The 20450-nt window shown below is 38.3% G+C and overlaps 1 protein-coding gene across 2 annotated transcripts in view; it reads right to left on the bottom strand.

Annotated features, from left to right (window-relative positions):
* Window positions 1-17531, bottom strand: part of ATP9B (ATPase phospholipid transporting 9B (putative)) — a 161975-nt gene extending 144444 nt beyond the window's left edge. For both annotated transcript variants that reach the window (XM_072411551.1, XM_072411552.1), the window contains exons 1-2: window positions 17398-17531; window positions 9156-9323 (exon numbers count right to left, since the gene is read on the bottom strand). In XM_072411551.1, coding sequence (XP_072267652.1) covers window positions 9156-9323; window positions 17398-17474 — 245 coding nt within the window. In that variant the 5' untranslated portion in view covers window positions 17475-17531. The remainder of the gene's footprint in view (window positions 1-9155; window positions 9324-17397) is intronic.
* Window positions 17532-20450: the final 2919 nt, after the last annotated feature.

Below are 20450 nucleotides of genomic sequence, written 5' to 3'. Positions count from 1 at the left end.
ATGGAGGAGAGGAGGAAGGGCTCAGTAACAAGGAAAACATAGAGTGCTTCTCTCTTTATGAACGCAAACACATTTTGTGCAGAGATTTGGAGGATTCAAAAACAGTAGAAATGTATCTGGTCAAACAATTTTATCCCAGCAAACACATTACTGTAATCCTTAGCATTTGCAAAATTCTTTTATCTAGTCCTGCTGCCTTTACTATATTAAAAATCTGTAGGAGCCCCACTAACAATTAACAGACAAGCTATATTACAAAAATGGAACAGGACTGCACTGAGAAAAACATTTAGGATAAAACATTAGTGTTCCAATTTATTTTTTTTTAAATTGGGGGGAAAATAAAACTAGTTAACCTATTCCAGGTAACAAATGAAGACATCTATCAGACAGATAAAAGGTGTAAGTAAAATAAAATGATAATGTTAAACACTATAGTTTTATTTCACTTCTCACTAAACGCAGATAATAAAGTGATCTGTACTTTTACTTCTGATTTTAGGATTTCTTTCATATGGCTGTTTCCTATACTTTATTCCACAGGCTTTACTCGATCTATGCACCTCACACACATTTTTTTACAGTACGTAGGTCTTAAATTGTAATCCTCTCAATGTTTGATCTTCACCAGTACTTCCACCATCCCCCTCAGTGGTTTAGCTTTCAGCAGAATAAAAACTTTTTCCTCTCTGCTTTAGCTTCTATTGTGCATTGTCATCTTAAATTTAAAGTCTTCCCTTCATTAACTGCCATTATCAATTCCTTAATAATCTTCCACTTTCAATTTCAATTCATGGACACTATTGTGATCCTTCGGCCCATCCACTGATTCTCTCCCAGCTCTTAGTCAATGTTTTATTTCTCCTCCAATTTCCTTTCACCATGATCCTTGTCTCACTTCATTTATCCATTGTTCCTAGGCCCTCCTACATTGCACCCATGACCTTCTTTCCCATTTATGACACCATCAAGTCTCACCTAGCCTGTGTTAATAGGAAGTGTGTGTTTGTGTTAGCTAGAATTCACCAGGTTACTGCAGAACAGCAGGAGGATGGTAAAGTGTGAGAAGAGTAACACTGCACTTCACATCCTGCTGTCTTCTCTCGTTCTCCCAATTTACAGTACACACAATCTACTATGCCAATCTCTCGCAATAGGAAGGACAGAATGCAGTATATCTGATTAGCCTACTATTTACTGAATTCTGACTTTTCAATGCCATCATCAAAATTATGCTAATCCTTTACTATCCTGTCTCACTTTGGCCTTATACAACCTTTTAATAATATTCTTCTCACCCCGACAACCTGTTCCCCTTCTGACTAATGAATCCCTCATGTCATTTTTACTTTGCTGCCTATTTATTGAAAGGTTACACGCCAAGAACACAATAGAAACTAAATGAGGACATTTGAAACCCAGACTATTATTATAGCAAAGTGACATAGACACAGTTGAACAGGAATATAGGGCACCTTCAAAGCACTATCCATCTCACACATACACTGCTAGAGATCTCTGTACATCCACTGCTAGAGATCTATGTGCATGGTGCCTAAGGGAAACCAGGCCTGAGCTCTGCCTCAGGGAGTGCGACGGGGTGCACCTAGACCCCCACTTTGAAATAGGCACTGAATTAACAATGGTCCCCACAATGATATTTAATGTTAAATATATTAGATTAGGGTCACACTTCTGATCATTGCAACACTGAAAGTGTATTCTGTGAAACAGTTGCCACTTACCACCACCCCTGGTCAATGAGCTCCCCAACAAAAACCCAGAAGTTAAGCCCTTAACAAAAAAGCAAACCTGGAGTGCAAAGAGATGCTATACAGTAACATACCAAACCCAACATCAGGAACACAAATGTTGCTTTTCTGCTCTCTAGATATGCTATAATAGCTATCAGCCTGCTTGTTGTCAATGTATGAACTGATTAGCCTCATGTGGTGCTATTTTCCCTCTCTTCAGCCTGTTATACAGGGCCTACTAAAGGCTGATACAAAGTGATTCAGGTACTTACACTGCTTGCATTTGACAGAAAATGTATAATAATGACTACAGAGTGTAATCATTTCTGTTTAGCTTTAAAACTTAGTAAAATCCGTCTCAAACATCTAAATAAAGCATAGCTATTGCTAATATATTCTGTTTTCTTAAACAACAGCACAATAACTGCATCGCCAGACAGCTCTTATCATACAGAAGAGAACATAAAAAAGTGGTTATGAGCATATACAAATATTCAACACAGAGTTCCTAACTGATATCCTAGATTGTAAACTCTTCAGAGCAGGGTCCTCTCCTCCTTCTGTGTCACTGTCTGTATTCATCTGTCATTTGCAAACCATATTTAATGTACAGCGCTGCGTAATATGTTTGCGCTATAAAAATCCTGTTTATTATTATTATCAGTATTATTATTTATTAACAATAATAATAATATTAATAATAATAATAAAAACTAGCATATGACAGGCAGGTCAGTTATGTGATCAAGTTTTAGCACACAGCCAATCTCTTTGTAAACACAAGGAACCTTAATGACCAGCAGTCTACAATTACTTTATTATTGTTTAAATCCTTCCATGGGCTTTTACAGAAAAAAAGTTACAGAAAAGTCTAAATAACTCAACTTTCTTTTTTTTCCATGTTACCCAATGAGCCATACGTCAGATCACTGTAAATTCCGTATTTTACTGGCAATACTATAAAGTTCTTCTTACTACTAAAGCATGCAATCTTTTTTTTTTTCTGTTCTTAATGGGTAGCATTTCTGTTGTTTTTTTAAGACTGGAGATAAAGGTGTATTTCCTTTATAAGTGCACTGAGTCTTTTTGGAAATAGTTATTATGGGCTTCTTTACACTAATAATTATTACCCTAAACTCACGCTAATCAAAAAAATGTTGCAAAGTTTAAAAAAACCATTATTATAAGTACCGGTAGTGACGCTGCAGAAACTTGAAGTCACTATTAATCAGGTCCAGATTAGTCCACCATCTTTCACACAGTTAAAATTACCTTGGAACCATCGCCCCACCAAGCTGCATGACATTCCCTCCTCCACTGCTCTCCTCTGGTACATTTATCTATTAGCCCAATGTATGGCTACATCTCCCATCCAATGATGGCACCTTAGCTGTCTGTTGTGACACAACTCATTTATGTACACCTAAAGAGGATACAAGGTCAGCTGTTCAATTTAAATTAATACTTCTAGGGAATACATCAGGCTTCTGGTATACATGAAAGGAACCTCATTACTGACTCACATAGATCTATATATGTGCCTGGAAAACAATATTAATACAGTACAAGAGTTTGGAGAAGTAGTCTAATAGTAAACTACATCTGGAACCTTACTGCGGTGGGATACAACATCATCACATTATGTGGCCTGAATGGATCAAAAACAGACAAACATAGAAAAGGTCTAAGGCATTCCCCCAAATCCCTAAATTTGATCATGAACCATACAGGAAGGCAGTATAAAACCCCATCCAAATTATAGGCACTCTAGACTTCTGACATATGGAGTGAAGGATGGGTACCTCACTGCTGAGGGAATTTGCTACTTTATATTTGTGCTTGCATATTATAAAGGAATATATTCCTATGCATTGATCCATATATCCTTATACCAAGATATTTATCCTTGATGATTATTTCCCTACACTCTTCAGTGACAGCAATGACTGTTGTATGTATCAATTTAATGTAAATATTACTTAAATTAAGCTTTAATTTCACATCATTTTGTTGAAATGTGCCTAAACATATCTAGAATGTATATTACCCTTATTCTTGCATTTCCTTAGGCTAGGTCTGCATAAACGGTTGTAAAAACGCATATAAACTTTCCTACCACGTTTATTTGCGTTTTTATGCACTTTTTGCAAGCGTTTTAAAGCTTAAACTTTAAAACGCTAAAAAAGTTTTATAAACACCTATGACGCGGTTTACTGTGAATTGCCGCAATTTTACATAAGCCTTTATAAGTTTTTTCTTTTAACCCTTTCAGGGAATGAGTACAGGAGTACATAAAACCCCTTACTCATTCCCTGAAAAGGTTAAAATATGTGAAAAAAATTGGACAAGGCTTTAATGTTAAATTATTTTATTAAAAGTAGGTGTTTGTGTAACTAAACTTTTTTTTTTTTTTTTTTTTTTTTACAGGTTATCACAATGACAGGATGATTCCTAAGGCTGCAATCATGACATGAGCACAGCCATGGGACTCCTCCTGACAGTGAGGGATCCCCGGGCACTAGGGGTTAAATGAGGACAAGACTCTCCATTCACCTCTAGTGCTCTGTGATTGGCTGAGGTTTTATGTTTCTCAGCCATTGAGCAGTAGACTTGAATGGGGAGACTTGTGCCCATTCATCTCTAGTGCTCTGTGATTGGCTGAGAAATAGGAAACCCTGATGACAGCTCAAGCATAATCAGGATTTCCCTTTCCTCAGCCAATAAGGGAGCAGAGCAGTCAACGGAGCCCTGCTATGCTGACAGCTCCACTCTCCTGATTACTCCTGCAGCCCTAGAGGAGCTGTAGTATGTGTTACAGATACAGAACACATCACAGCTCCTCTAGGGCTACGGGAGTAATCAGGGGAGAAGAGCTGTCAGTAGCTGCGTTTTAATTTGTTAAACATTGCAAGCAACGTTTAAGATAAAGCTCATAAACATGCCTGAAGGAAACGTCTTAGTGTACATTAGCCAATTGGCATGGATGGGGACTTCAAACATGGGCTTTAAAAGCCTCAGGTTAAACGCTGGGGAAACCGTGTAGACTATGCCCTACACCTATCTAAAAATGTATACAATCTTTTTAACAATTACGTTCAAACTCTGTTCTTATGCTAGCTCCATATATAATTCTCATAACTCCCTGAGGACGCCCATAAGGCAAAACGCAACAGGATTCCAGAAACATATGTAGCTTTTCACAAGTGCCTCTTTAACCACCTGGCCGGTAAACCCGACCTTGGTTCGGGTCTATCGATTTTGTAAAAATCGATAGACCCGAACTTTTCTAACTATCTAAATCACCTTACCAACCTGGTCCCCGCTGCGATGATCCAGCGTCGATCGAAAAAAAAAAATACTCACCCGCAGCTCCTCCGGACACGTCTTGTATCTTCTTCCTTCATCCGGCGAGTGCAGTGACAATCACCGGGGTTTCCCGGTGACGTCGCTGCATGCGTCGGTGCGGGCGGAAGGCGGGGCGGGAAATTCAAAATTTTGTTGAGTTCCTTTGCATTGAACTCAATACAAAAAAGCTGTATTGAGTCCAATACAAAGAAATCCTTATATAATATATATATAATTGTATTATATATATATTATATAGGCTACTGTACATTACATTATACACTATTTTTTTTTTTTTTTTTTTTAAAGATTTTTTTTTTAAAGGTTTTTTTTATGTTTTATAAAAAAAAAAATGTATTATTAAATTTATAAAATTTTGGACATATTTCGGTGAGTTATGCGGTAATTCGGTGAATTATAAGTAATTATTGAGTAATTCGGTGAATTATAGCCTACAATCTAAAATACATTTCCATGCAAAAAATGTAACACTTTTTGCATGGAAGTACAGAAGTTTGGAAAGAATTAGAATACCCGGCATTCGGGTAAGCGTTCCTCAGCTATTCCTGATGATGTCCGTGCATGCGCCCGTCGATGGGGGTCGTAGCGGGAAATTCAAATATTTTGTATTGGATTCAATACAAAGTTCTGTATCCAGTCCCATACAAAATAATACAAAATATATTGGTAAAATATATGTGGTTTTGTCTATAGGTATGTGACGCTGGAGGATTGGACACTAGGGAGGTGTTTTAGAAAAATATATTACTATACAGTATACCGAATTATCGCATTTTCAGTATTTTTCATTTATTTATGTATTCTTGTTTAAGCTGCTTTTTGTGTATTTTAATTTTGTTAAAAGTATTTTTTTTTTCTTTACATGATTGTGTGTTTCAAACATTTTTTATATTCAGGATATCTACTAGACCCTTGTTCGGACATATTTCTGTAAGTTACAGGTCTACAATTTAAAAAAAAAAATTCATGAAAAACTGTACCACTTTTGGTACAGAAATCTAGATATCAGTGTAACGCCCAGGTGGTTAATATTGTATTCCAAATATAGTACCATGGACATCTGATATTCACTTAGGAAAAGGCTGTATAGTTTTCAGTCTCAATTAACCCCTTAAGTTTTGAGACTTTGTAATCCTATATGATCGTATCGCAATTATCACAATTAAATGTAGTTATTTATTTTTTTTGTCACCTCAATATATACTTGCCAAAAAAAACCCTGTTCTCTTGTCTTATTTTTTTTCCAGGCTTCTGTATAGAAGCATTCTATATCTAATTATAAATCTTTTATGTATAAATGACTTTAGCATATATAATTTTGAAGTTTTTATCATGTACAAAAAATTGCAAAAATATTACAAAATTACAAAAAAATTAAAATGTATGATTTACAAAGAAACAAAAACATTTTACTTAGTAAATATAAACCACATTTGCCTGGAATTTGCCAAATATAAACCATGACAGCACTGAATAAGAATAGTTAGCAGAAAATATACTCTATTATTAGGTACTTTGCACAATATTGTATCCAGCTCCATGAGTTCTCATCGCTGCAGAACAAATATTCACAAAGCTTTGCTTTATAAGCAAAAATCACATATTTTCTAATAAGTTTTCAGCAGCAGCAACTTTCTATCTACACTGCAACCGTACTGTAATTATTATACTCTACAGGTAGCAATAGTAATCAAGCCAAAAGCAACAGTGTAGTCATGTCATTCTTAAAAGATCAGCATTTTCCCATGCTTCTGCATAACAAATGTGTTGCAGATTAATTGAAAGTGTACAGGGCATCTCAGTGCTGAGATTAATCCGAGCATTTGATATCCCTTTCACTTCATATGGAAATGCCATTCAATGGAACCATTTTCATTGGGACAATGTGTTTTTGATAACAAGTGGAATGTAAATCTCATGAGAAAGAAATCAATCCAACCAAAGTAGTCCTCTGTATTGATTTGTGTGCATTATAATTTCACAGACTTGAATGGAATTTCAATGTAACAAAAAAAAAAGCAATTTCAATGCAAGAGAAAATATCAGGACAAATAGAAAGTTGGGAAATTTTGAGCTAAGGACATTACATGTTTTTACAAAAAGAAAACAAATAATGTCAACTACAGTTATTCCTCTATTTCTCTATGTACACCAACCAGGCCACAATATTAGATTCCTTTTTGGAGTGGTATTAACTAAAAGTTTTTTTTTCTTGGCACTTGGAACAAAGTTTATATACCAGAAATGAGGAAGAATTTCTTTTTTATGTAACTAATATGAGTGGAAAGTTGCAAATTACATTCATTAGAAAAGCCCAACATTTGGGTACGAAAGAAGCATAAAGTTAGGGGTGCCTATAGCAGCTGGTGACTTTACTTTTTTTTATGAGCAAAAAAAGTGTGCATATAAATTATTTATAAATAATTAATACTGGGTATTAAAGCTTTAAAATAAAGATAACAGAGACTGTTGATCCAGGGATTATCAAATTGCCTCAGGAAAGCAGGAAGGAATTTTTTTTTACTGTTGGAGCATATTTTTAGGGTTTTTTTGGCCTTCCTCTGTATCCACTATGTCCATAAAGTTTTATATATGGGAAATGTTTACTATTATATATGAGATATGTTTACTTTCCTAGTGGTTAAACTTGATGGACTTATGTCTTTTTTCAACCTGACTTACTATGTAACTATGTAATACAAGTTTCATCAATTATCATTAGTCATTTATTCATTGTTTTCACTGCTGTAAAACTGATCTGGTAAATTTTCTCTGCTGTGGGCTACTGAACATTTTTACAAAAGCACTGCTTTGTCCATTGCCTTCATGAATAATTTCATGTTTATATATTTGATTAATTTAAATAAAGGAAAGATTTATGAAATATATTAAAAAAAAAACCCTAGCTACCTAAACTAGCCTGACTGAAAACATTACCCAGCAAGTGCTTTCTTAACTTCCAATGATGGCAGGTACAAATCTAACGACAGGCTGCCCACACTTGCAAACAAACCACCTATATATGTGAATAAAAACAGTGCTTCTTTACATCCCCTTGTTAGGAAAAGCTTTGGGCCAGAGATTCCGTGCTGTGATTTATTGCAGTATCCCACACCGTCTATTTTGTCCAGCAATGTCACTTGCAGCAGCAAGGAGAATAAAGAAATATAGCAGCAGACCCTGCTTCCATTTAACTGTGCAGCCTGATGTATTTTATCGGCATCCCAAGCCTACACTCTGAGGCTCTGCTCAGCTAAAGGGGATTTTAGAGGCAGATTGGTTCCTGACTCTATCCTGCACAATCATTGGCTGCTGGGACAATATAGCCTCTCTGCTCCCAGTCACCAGTGGCTGTTGTAGCATTTGGCTGGGCTGGCTTGCTTCTGGTGTGTATTTGTCTGACTTACTGTTGCTGATCCTGTCTTTTTCTGACCCTTTATGCTGCCTGGACCAACCTTTTGCCGGTGAGCCTGACTCTGCTTGTGTCTTGCCCTTGGTTGGCCTTGCTTGTGTACCTCGTCTGGCGAAGGAATTACCTGTCAATGACCTCTTAAACTGTATTCTGGACTGGCCTGTTGGAATCTTGGTACTGCTTATCTGTGGGCTTCTGGTCCTCTGCCAGCCTAATTGCACTAATAATGGGGGTAACCGTGTGCTGGGAAACGCAACTACTCTCCCAAGGCTGAGCGGGTGCTTGCTATAGGTGAAGAGTAAAGCATTTGATTGGGGGACTGGTGTCTGGCGAGTATTGTTGCTGGTCCAGGGCCTTACACCCCTGCTATATGACAGACACAGGTATCCTAACAGGTATATACACAACCTAAGAGGTCATCACTATCAGGAGCAAGTAAGCATATAGTTTAGCGTAACATAGTTTAGGTAAGCTTGACCTTTACCGCAGTTCTTGGCACTTTTCACTTGAGCCCCACTGTGGGGAAACATGCATTTACAAATGATAAACACCCATACCAGCATTCAAGTGTCAAAAACAGGTAAGCTTTGAACTTACAGTTTATACTTATAAAATATACAAACCTTGTGCACACAAATTTCCATCCTCCACAAACAAACCATTCTAATCCTCTTTTTCGGCGAGTTATTCTGGCTCTTGGTAAAGTATGGTAATCGCTTTCATCATTCTCAAAGCCTTCTTCTGACATCATAAGTGGCATTTCATCCAAAGGGGAGGCTTCATCCTGATACCTAAAGAAAAAAAAAAACAAAAAACAAAGGCAAGAAAAAAAATTAGCAACCATAATAATATTAATACTAAAAAAAACATTGGGCTTAAAAATATTTTGTCACTGTTACTGTCTATTGTTTGTAGCTCACTGTTATATAATATTTATTTGTATGTGTACACCAAGTTTACCAAATACCAAAGAAAAAAAAGGTATAACGTGTTTTAGGCTGTGTACACACGTCAGATGATTCTTGTCCGGTAATCGCCTTAGGGCTGATACTGGACAAGAATCTGGCGTGCATACAGCACTTGTAGTTCGTCGTTCATGGATCTATCCTGGCAATCCATGGACAGCGAACGATCGTAATGAAAGTGAGGGGGAGATCGCTACATACACACATCAGATATTGCTTCAGGGCTAGTAGCGGACGAGAATTTAACTTGTGACCAGCACTCGTCCGATGTCGTTCATAGATCCGTCCTGGCGGACAGACGAACGACTGCAGTCGTTCTCCCCCTCCCCTCTCCATAAAGCAGAACGAAGCTGTATGCACAGTGCTCATTCATGCATCATTCATCATCATTCTTTTGTTGTTGGAAAGGATCCTAAAAGATCCTTTCAAGTGACAATTATTGAACGTTTGTACGCAGCTTAAGGCACCATTGCCTGTTGCTGAAATTTCCCTTAGAATATAGAAACATGATAACACCACATAAATCCATGTTTGTACCCAATGAAGACACTACCCAGTGCTGATTATATTTGGGCAACAGTAGTGATAATTTTAGAAAACTCCAATTAGATTTTTCCATATAATCAGTTTAAAGATCAGTTGTTCTAGGCATATTGGGCTGATTAGACCATTCTTTGGGGTCAGTACTTACCTAAAGCCAGACAAGTGACGCTTTAGCAGAAGTTATTCTTTCTTCTTTGATTACATTCTACAGGGTCTTTCTTCTAGGTGTCCATGTCCCTACCTACATGATGTGGACACCTTAGCTGTATCCTAAAATTATTTTTTATTAGCAAAGTGCCTCATTTGTAGTGGAGGATTATTGGTCCATAAGAGAGAAACCCTACAGGGAAATGGACAATTGATTGAGCAGAGTATATCTTCATTCACAAGGTAAGAAATATTAAGATCCTAGGGAGAGGTAGGAGGGAGGGATGGAAGAGCCTTAGATTAAGCCCAGAGGTTAGCTTTAATTTGTCCACCTTGGGTAATCTCAAACCATTTCACATTCTTTCTGCATTTTTTATATTTTGATGTTGATTTTTTAAAGTGAAATATACCTCCTTTTTCCTTTCCACTTTAAAAAACAGTCAGTCAGGCATGTGTTTATTGCAGAAAGGGAGAAGCAATGTCTTTTTTGCCATATTGTTACCAGTCCGATCACCACCCAGCTGTCAAATTTCGGTGAGCTGTACATGCAGAAGGGAGAAGATGGCGGTGCTCATGTTGGAATGGGGATATGTGAATATTGATTGGTTTAACTCTCCTTTACCTGTGAACTAAACATTGCAACCTTGCCTTGTTGGATCTGTGTAAATATAAGTCAATACAAAAATAAATATAGTCAAGAACCCTTTATAATTTCAGTATTACAGCTGTCCAGCTGCCTCATGGAAAGAAAAGTATCATATAAAATCCATCTTCCATGTCACCATCAGCTCTCTGTCATTTTGGTAAAGTATCTGCTCCTCCCATGGGTTTTGGGTAATTAAAATTGGTTTTCATCTAACTCCCCTTAAACGCACTTGGCTTTTGGCATTAACACATTTCTGTAAAATGTTTTTAGATTTTATTATAAAGTAATGATAATATTATCTGATATAAACACACACACACATATATATATATATATATATATATATATATATATATATATAGAGAGAGAGAGAGAGAGAGAGAGAGAGAGAGAGAGAAAACACAATTACATACATACTACTTTATCATTGTAAAAATCTTTATAGACAACTTTACTTGATATTATAATGCAACAATTAAGGGAAAAAAGCTACTAAAAAAACACATATTTCCCAAAAGACAAAAATGAAATAAAAAATGGTGCAACCCAGCAAACAATTACAGGATGTTCCTTTTCGTGAGCTATGCTCTTAAATTTACAGCTGCATTCTATTGTGAAAAAATAATACATGCAAACCATCATCATGTTTAGTATCATCGACTTCAAAATGCAGCCTTTGAACTGGCATGCAATTTATTCTATTTCAAAAGCAATTTTCCTTTTGTGTAGTAAAATTTTACCTCTGTATTTAAAAACAATAAGACGATGAATAATGGATTTTTCATAGCTGAGATGAGGACAAAGTCTAATTTTCTTTGTAATGTGTGTCTTGCACACTTAATTGGTTTGTCACTCATGGACAATCAAGGCGTCAGGCAATTAAGTATAATGTAAGAAACTTTTCTAAGAGGAAAAGTACTAAAAACAAACTAAACAAAATACAGGAATAGAAGACATCAAAACTCACAGCATGAAAGCTGCTATCCTGAGGTATTCTCTAAACTGCCTTCACAAAAGTATGTCTGACATATAGATAAACCCACATATGGTATAGACTTTATAAGACGTGATGATACTGAGAATACCAGCAAAGAAGTCTGCAAAAATGCTCTTCAAAAGGACCTTCTATAGGTAAGTTTATGCACACATACTCAAGACACCCAAACATAAAACAGAACTGTTGGCTATTTTAGGGTGACACACCAAATGACATACAACACACAACTGAAAAATGAGAAATTTGAGTCCCTAATGATTGTATCACATGCCTATTTAATGTATATTACATAACTACGCACAAGGTACATACGATGCAAAAATTATCATCACTTTAATGAAAAATAGCAATAAAACATATCAGACATAACAATCATATATTGTAAAAGTCATGACTATGACGGTACATCAAATTGTATAACAATCACTGTGTCCCTCAACGCATTTCACACACACAGCTTCATCAGAAGAAAAAACATTGCTTTTATCTAAAATATACAAATCCTAATTTTAATGTTTTTGCCACTAAATGTTAGCAAAGTCCCATTTTTTATTCCATTTTTGTGAAATATAACACAATTTTGGCAAAGTGGGCCTGATTTATTAAAGCTCTCCAAGGCTGGAGAGGATACATTTTCACCAGTGATGCTGGGTGATCCAGCAAACCTGGAATGGATCTGGTCCAGGATAGCAAATTACTTTTAAGAAACTCATTCCAGGTTTGCTTGATCACCCAGCTTCACTGATGAAAGTGTATCCTCTCCAGCCTTGGAAAGCTTTAATAAATCAGGCCCAAAGTTTATACATTTTCATAGTCTAAATGAACAAAATGCAGATTTTTCACATAAAAGGTACACATACCTACATTTACTGCCATTTCAAATACAAATTAGAAAGAGGTGTTTTACATTAAACAATAAAGATTAAAACCACCTCTAAGAGTATGCTGGGGGTCTGCCAACATACCAAAAGGACGAAAATTTGCATCTGCATAGTGTACCACAATGAATGGAATTGCTTTCTTGGTAAATGTGGGGTACTCCAACACAGTTACATTGGAAGTGCGTTACTCTAATGCAATGCCATACACTGTGGTCTATGCATTGTAGAAACACATGTTACAGCACTGCATATGTGTAAAATAGGCCCATGGGTCAATGTACAGTCAAATCTCTTTACTTTTGGATAGAGTAGAGAAGGTTTTAAACCTCTGCCAGTTAATTGTTTACAATCTCTGAACCATTGAGGGAATTCCCCCTCATTTCCTGTCCCAGGGATGTAACAGGACATTGAACAAAATCTCCCAAAGTGAAGTGAATTCACCTTCAAGAGAGATATCCCTATTGGAACATTTCTCCTCATCTCTTGATCTGGGGGCAACTGTAAAATCTTGGATCTGACCACACTTTCTTTCTCAGAGATTATGGTTATCAGGACCAATATAGAGTAAATCTTCGAAAAGGGAACACACCGTAATAAAGACCTGACAAATGGTATTATCCTTACCATCAATGTTCACAACAAAAACACTGATTTGAATATATTTTAATTTGTGAATTAGTAGATGTCCCCCATGGCAGCTCCCAGTGTCCCGTGTCTTAATAACTTGTTTATTAGGCCCACAAATGTTCAGAATTGAATATCAAAATGAAAGAGTTTGTAAACTAAACCTAAGCAGATCTGCTCATCCCTGTTAAAGACGGTAACCTTACAGAGGTGGGAATAAACTAATCACAAGAATGACGGTTTTACAATGCATGTTCCAGCTTCTATGTATATTTCCATGTAAAAGAACACAAGCAATTCATTGCAATGGCAACAGTAAGCATATATATCACATACTGGCTTCAATACACAACAAAATGTGAAAAGTGAAGGAAAAGTTGTCTGAAATGTTGAACTGGGTCAAATGTTGGAAGATTTCCCCTCCATCCATGTTGTGGCAACATTTCAAATGTTTTATTTTTCCCTACTTTCAGCCATTGGGTCAGTTTTTTAAAGACAATTAGAGAGTGAATCACCTCAATCCACTCACATTGGGAACCTTCTCATCAGAGTCAACTCAGCAGAACAAGACACAACTCTTCCCATAAAGCAAGAAATTGCTAAATAAAATCTGACCAGAAGTCCTCCAAAAACACTATAGGCTTGGGAATGAAGTCCTCCAAAAACACTACAGGCTTGGTAATCAGTAGTGACAATAGTAAAAGCCACCTTGCTATGCTCCATATTTTAATCCAACTGTAAGGTAAGCAGCCACAGCCAAACAAAAGTGGCAACTGAATTCAGGAGCAGTGCAGCATTGTTGGCCCACCATCACTGAACGCTGCATTAGGGGGACTTTTTCCTAGTGCCCTCCAGTGATGATGGGTCCAGGATCCTGTCACCACTTCATGCCCACAGCTGCCTTGTCCTACTCCAAGTCCATAGCAACTCTCTATGGTCACTGGGCAAGTGGTGAATTTTTGCTAATATGAAGCTACTTCCCCTTTAAAGTCCTATATATCTTGGCTCTTAACCATTCATCGGCCACTTTCATACCAATGCTAGTAGCTTTACAAGCCAGTAGCCATGGTGGCTTTTGGCAGTCATCAAGGATGGGAGTTAGCATTGATTGGAACAGAAGCCAAGCTCATGAACACAGACTGAATCTAGAATCCAAGGAGTTCAAAAAGGACAAAAATTTGCTTGCAGTAAAAGGTATTTGGGATATTGTAAAATGTGCAAGTAGCATACCTTCGGGACTTGTGTAAAACAATCTCACAATTACTGTGGCATACCACACTGTTAATGGGTACAACAATGCTGAAAATAATATTACTAAACAGGATTTATATAGCACCAACATATGCAGCTCTGTACATTAAATAGGGGCAGCAAATGACAGACAGATACAGACAGTGACACAGGAGGAGGAGAGGATCCTGCCTAAAACAGCTTACAATCTAGGGGATGAAAATGGACTCAATATATTACTGGTATACCAATCAATAGGGAATGATAAGGAGTGAACAAATATCTCAACTCAATTCACTACGGTGAATATAAAGGTATTTTTTACTCCACTGCTAAAAATTTTCTTTTGCCAACAAAAAGTGTTTAGGTGTACAAAGGTAAATTCATCACATAATATGTGCACTGAACTGTTGAACATCCAATTACCTCATAGGGCAACCTTAAGCAGATCCTTTATCTGCCCTCCCCAATGGACATACCACTGAAAATTAATGGGCTCTATTTAATATTCTCTCAAACATCGCTCATGGGAATCTTCTAGGTCCATGTGTTTCAATGGCAGTAATTGATTCCCAACAGGGAATGTTTGTGGGAATGGAGGAATCTTTGTTTATAGAGTCCAATCTATGCCAAGTCGAAATGGAGAAAGAGTACGGAGAGAACATGACTGACACTGGGGTATCACTGTTATTCACCCTCACTCCCTGTCCTACTGACCACAGTTCACTCAGAACCCGAGGGCAAATCTGCAACAGGGACACCAAAGTTAAAAAAATTGAAAATAGGGTTCTATCCTTTCTACTAGAAAGATAACGAATGGTTATTCATGTCTGTGTTGTGGTTGTAGTTACCCATACTTCCCCCCTGGTAAGATATTGATAGCAGACAGGAAGTGATAGCAATTCTCTTCAATGGAACCATGGATAAAACCTCTCATGGGCTATTACTCTTTCCTACTTTATCCCAAGAGACAAATACAGTGTTGGTTGGACATATAAGTTAAAATGTATCTCTAATGTATATCCCATTGGAGCAATTCACCAATCTATTTGTATAGTAACTACTGTCATCTACAAAAGAAAGTCAGGGAAAGCCAACATATTAGAGTTTTCCCGGAACATTAAATAAGAGGACATGTTTAAATAGAGACACTTGTTCCAGGGAAAACGCTCCAGGGGTCCCCTCCCTTTTAAGAAAGTGCACACACCTTCTGTTGGGGTTCTGGGACAGACAGTGACAAATTGCCCAAGAGTACAAAGAAAACAAAAAATTTGGCAGGGGTTCTAACCCTTTCCTACTATACCTAAACTAGAAAAAAGTTTTCACCAGCATGAAGTTAGCGGAACTTTGAAGTGGATCTGAGTTTTTCCCAGCCATGATTTACCATGAGTAGTACTTACCTTAATCTGTAGTCCTGCAGCTTCCTCCCTCCGGTTGTGATGACTAGTCCCCAAAGACTCGTTTTTTGCTAGTCTCAAACTGGTTATTGTTACCACTCCACTTGCCTAGATCATTACATGCAGAGCCGGTGTCAGTGCCACTTCTACAATATACATGATGATACATTTTGTAACTGGGAAGGAGATCAATACACTGACTGCCCCATGACAGTATATACAAAATCATGCTTAGTTTTCTGGGGGGTGGTATGTTTGTTTAATAGGCGATTTTACCTTTATATTTTGTTAGTTGCCAGGTGAACACTGAAGGTACAAAGTAATACTGAGTGTTCCTTAAAAGAAACCCTAGAGACCGGCACCTTCAATTCTGAATATTCCTGGCAGGCCATAGCTGATGATACTTTGATTAAGCATAGTAAATAAATATTGGTATTATTTCCTAATAATAGAGTATTACACGTATTATGTATTTAAATTTATATCTATTAGCCCATATTGCACACCCCATTCATTCTGATTATATATTGGTCTATATATTATATTATATTCTGGTAATATATTGGTCTAGAAGCTGGACTGTGGGGGGACTATTATAACCTGTTTTGGTTTCCACCACTATCCAAGGCTTTATTATGGAGTTTTCCCCTTACTTCCTGTCCTTGTTACATTAGACAGGAAGTGAGGGTAAATTTTCAACACAGCAAAGACTGAAACCCTTGTTGACTTTTTATTGACGTGTCCCCATCAGAGATTTTCCCCCACTTCTGGTCTGGTGAAACGTTAACAGTAAAACCCAAAGGATATGTTCCTTTCCCAATTGTAAGCTCTTCGGGGCAGGGTCCTCTGCTCCTCCTGTGTGACTGTCTGTCATCTGCAACCCAAATTTTAATGTACAGCGCTGTGTAATATGTTGGCGCTATAAAAAAATACTGTTTAATAATATTAATAATCAGTCCAAAACAGCAAACAGATGGCTGGGGTTATAGAGCCACATATTGGACAGGGGTCAGCATGTTAAATCAGACAACACTAGTCACAGGGTGCCGCAATATTTCCTGCATTTGTCACTCATAGACTGCTGGTAATGTCACAGAGCCTGCAATGTCCTATGGAGGGTTCTCTGCATGGAAAGACACTGGTCACGTGACACTAACAGGTCATGTGACCAGGCACTTCTACAGCAGCGCACGCAGCAATGTCTGACCAATAGAAGCACTTTGCTGACAAGTCAGGACTCCTCAGTAGTTTCTAGTCAGTGAGTTAGTAGTGGGAAGCCAGCAGCACGAATTCCTCATATATAAAGCAGGACACACTGTCCATGGGACTGGCACTACCATTTCATATCTACACACATGCAGACTGGTCCCATACACAGGCGGGTGTACAGCTCTCACACATGGTTGCCGGGGGCGGGAAATAATTCTTTCCTCACCTCCTCTTATTCTTGTCCGCCGTATAATAGGCCGCTCTCTTCTGAACCGGTTGTAGAGGGATGTTGTCCGCCATCATCCGCCGCTACACGAATCGCGGAAGACGGAGGGATGTGACGTCACGATCAGCTGACCCGGTAACGCGCTCCGCCAGTGACAGGTGACGTCACTGTGAGCGGCATTCCAGCAGGCCAGCTGATTTCCTGTGTGGAGCGGCGGAGGAATGCAGGCCGTGTGCTGGATGACACGAGCAAGGACAGAACATAGGGGAGACTGATATAAAGACGGCCAATATAACAAGACTGGCGATATCTGTGTATTAATAATAACAATTATATTATATATATTACTGCTACTCCCCTATTTGTGCCATATGCTTAGTGTGCTAGGATTGGGGTGATGCCCCTCCATGTATAGTGCTTTGTACCAGGCTGGGGGCAGTCATTGTACATACCTGGGGTAGTACATTGGTTGCTGCATCTGCCATTAGCCAGGTACCAAAGGGTTCAACACCAGGCCACAATCCCAGAAGGAGGGTACAAGGGGTGCATGGTGGTCAGATGGGGGGCTGGGCATGGAGTGCACTGCAGCAGGCATTCAGGTAAAGTGGTGAAAGCAGGGCAGGTGGGGTGTGTAATGGTGAGCTCTTTGGCTGTCTGCAGGCATCCAGTGTAATGCTATGTACACACGTGAAATAATGGTCGTTGGAAAGGATCTTTCACGATCCATATCATTGACTGCACGATGCATGAACGAGTGCTATACATGCAGCGCCATTCTGTTCTATAAAGAGGGGAGGGGGAAAATGACCGAGCAGCACCCCGCTGCACTCTCCCCCCCTTCACTTCCATTACGATCGTTTATTGTCTGTGGATCTGCCAGGATGAGCACTGTACACACGCAAGATTCTCATTTGATATCAACCCTGAGCTGATTATCGGACGAGAACATTTGCACGTATGTACCTAGCCTTTTTCTGTGGACCTCATCTATCATTCTGTATAAAAATAATACAGGTAGTCCTCGGGTTACATATGAGATAGGGACTGTAGGTTTGTTCTTAAGTTGAATTTGTATGTAAGTCAGAACAGGTACAATATTTTAATAAATGCAATTAGAAAAAAATCCTCACTGTGAGTTAATCACAAAGCAAAAAAAAACTTTCTGGAGCCTAGACATTTAATAACTTTTGGAGCAAGTTGTGCTTTGATATGCAAAAAGAAACAACTACAGAGCTTCTATTGGTCATTAAAGAGTTACAAGAGGCTGCAGAAACAGCTCACCCCCCTAATATCACCCACAACCTCAGCTGTGTTTAGCAAAAGATTTATTCATGCAAACCGCCCCCTCCAAGCCTCCATCTTGCACAGAGCGAGCAGGGAAGCCCCGCGTTTTATATTTAGGAGTAGTCTGTATGTTGGATGTCCTTAACCTAGGGAGTACCTGTACTAAGAACAAAATCTCCCAGAAGTAACTTTGCGCTCTTCCACGTCAAATTATTCTTCATGGATTCTAGGATCCATAGGATATCCTGGGACCTGATATATTTTGGGAATCCTCTTTTACTTTTTGCCATGTTTTATAACATTTTTTCAGTATCTCAATGTGAGTCTGGGTATATACTCTGGAAATAAATCCCTAAAATAGTCCAATACAAAGTAAAGCACTTAGTTTGCAGTGTTGCCACAAAAAGCTGTCTTTTTCCTAATTCTGTAATGGTGAGATCAAGGACAAATTCACATGTAGGTGCTGTGTCACAGTGCGTGTTACCACAATGCACAGTGCTGTGTATCTGCAGGGCAGTGAGCTATACTGTCAAAAATAGTGCACGTCTGATTTTTTTCCTTCTCCCAATGAATGGGCTTCCATAACATGGTCCCAGCACTCGGTCACAGGCACATTCCTACATTGCACAGATGTGAATGGGCCCAAGAGATGAGTATCAGGCATGGCTGTGAAATTGGGAATGGGGGAGCAGCCATGTATATGTAAAGGTTGGGAGAGGGGGAGAAGGAGTGGTCATATCTGGTGCTGAAAGGAGCGAATGAGTATGCAATAAGTACTGGATGTAATATAAATAGATATATAAGTTTGTAATTGTAATAAACTTACCAATGCATATTTACACTCTCAGAACTTTCTTGTTCTTACTTTGTATCATTGGCAGCTATTTATATATATATATATATATATATATAGGGGATGGGGGGGGGGGGGGGGGGGATCAGCCCTGGTTTTCACTAGAAGCTGCACTTCTGCTTTGAATTGCTGGATGGTTATGCTTTATTACTCCATCCCATACTGTGAGTTCAAGTTTTCTATTTTAAACGATATTGATTATCATGCAGCAATAGTAGTAGAGGAAGTGTATAAATTCACTGTGATTTTCTGCTGTAATTACCTAAATAACGCAGTCCCTTGTTTCTTTAAACAATGCTTTGCCTCCCACCCTTTTATGCCTAGAAAGGGTCTATACTGGAAGTGCTTTTGCCCACACTATCTGTACCCATCCCATCCCAGTGCAGGTATTACCTAACCAGTCATGTCAGGTGATGTAATATTTTTAGTGAAGTGGATCCATGCCCCGTATATACTAATTCTAGACCACAACAATGCAGGGGAAGAGGTGTGCTATAACCAATGCTGCTTCTGGTCAGGGCTTACTGCAATTACCTGTCTTCTGTAGTCTGAACACGGTGGAATACAACAAGCAGTCATTGTCTCTGGTGACAACAGGCAGAAAAGGGGTCTATGATGGTATTACTTTGATATACCTGTGGGTGGTATTTTTATCTTGGGACCTTGTTGCTAAAGCATGTTTATGGGGTTTGAGGTTGGCTGGTAGATTGATTTGCTAATCTGTTTACGGAAGAATCTGCAGTTTTCTATAAGGATTGACTGTCAAAGAGTTGATCTATTTTCAGTTCTTGGATCACTCTTTGCTTACTTCAAACCTCATAGCCAAGCGCATGTTCCTGCATCACTACACCCTTTTTACTCATTGGAATATAGACATAAAGAGGAAGAGCTCAAATGGGAGAAGTAGGAAAGTGAC

The sequence above is a fragment of the Pyxicephalus adspersus genome, chromosome 5 (genome assembly GCF_032062135.1).
Source record: "Pyxicephalus adspersus chromosome 5, UCB_Pads_2.0, whole genome shotgun sequence".
In the NCBI taxonomy this organism is placed as follows: Eukaryota; Metazoa; Chordata; class Amphibia; order Anura; family Pyxicephalidae; genus Pyxicephalus; species Pyxicephalus adspersus.
The sequence above is the reverse complement of the archived record's forward strand: the minus strand, read 5'-3'. Positions and strand labels throughout refer to the sequence as shown.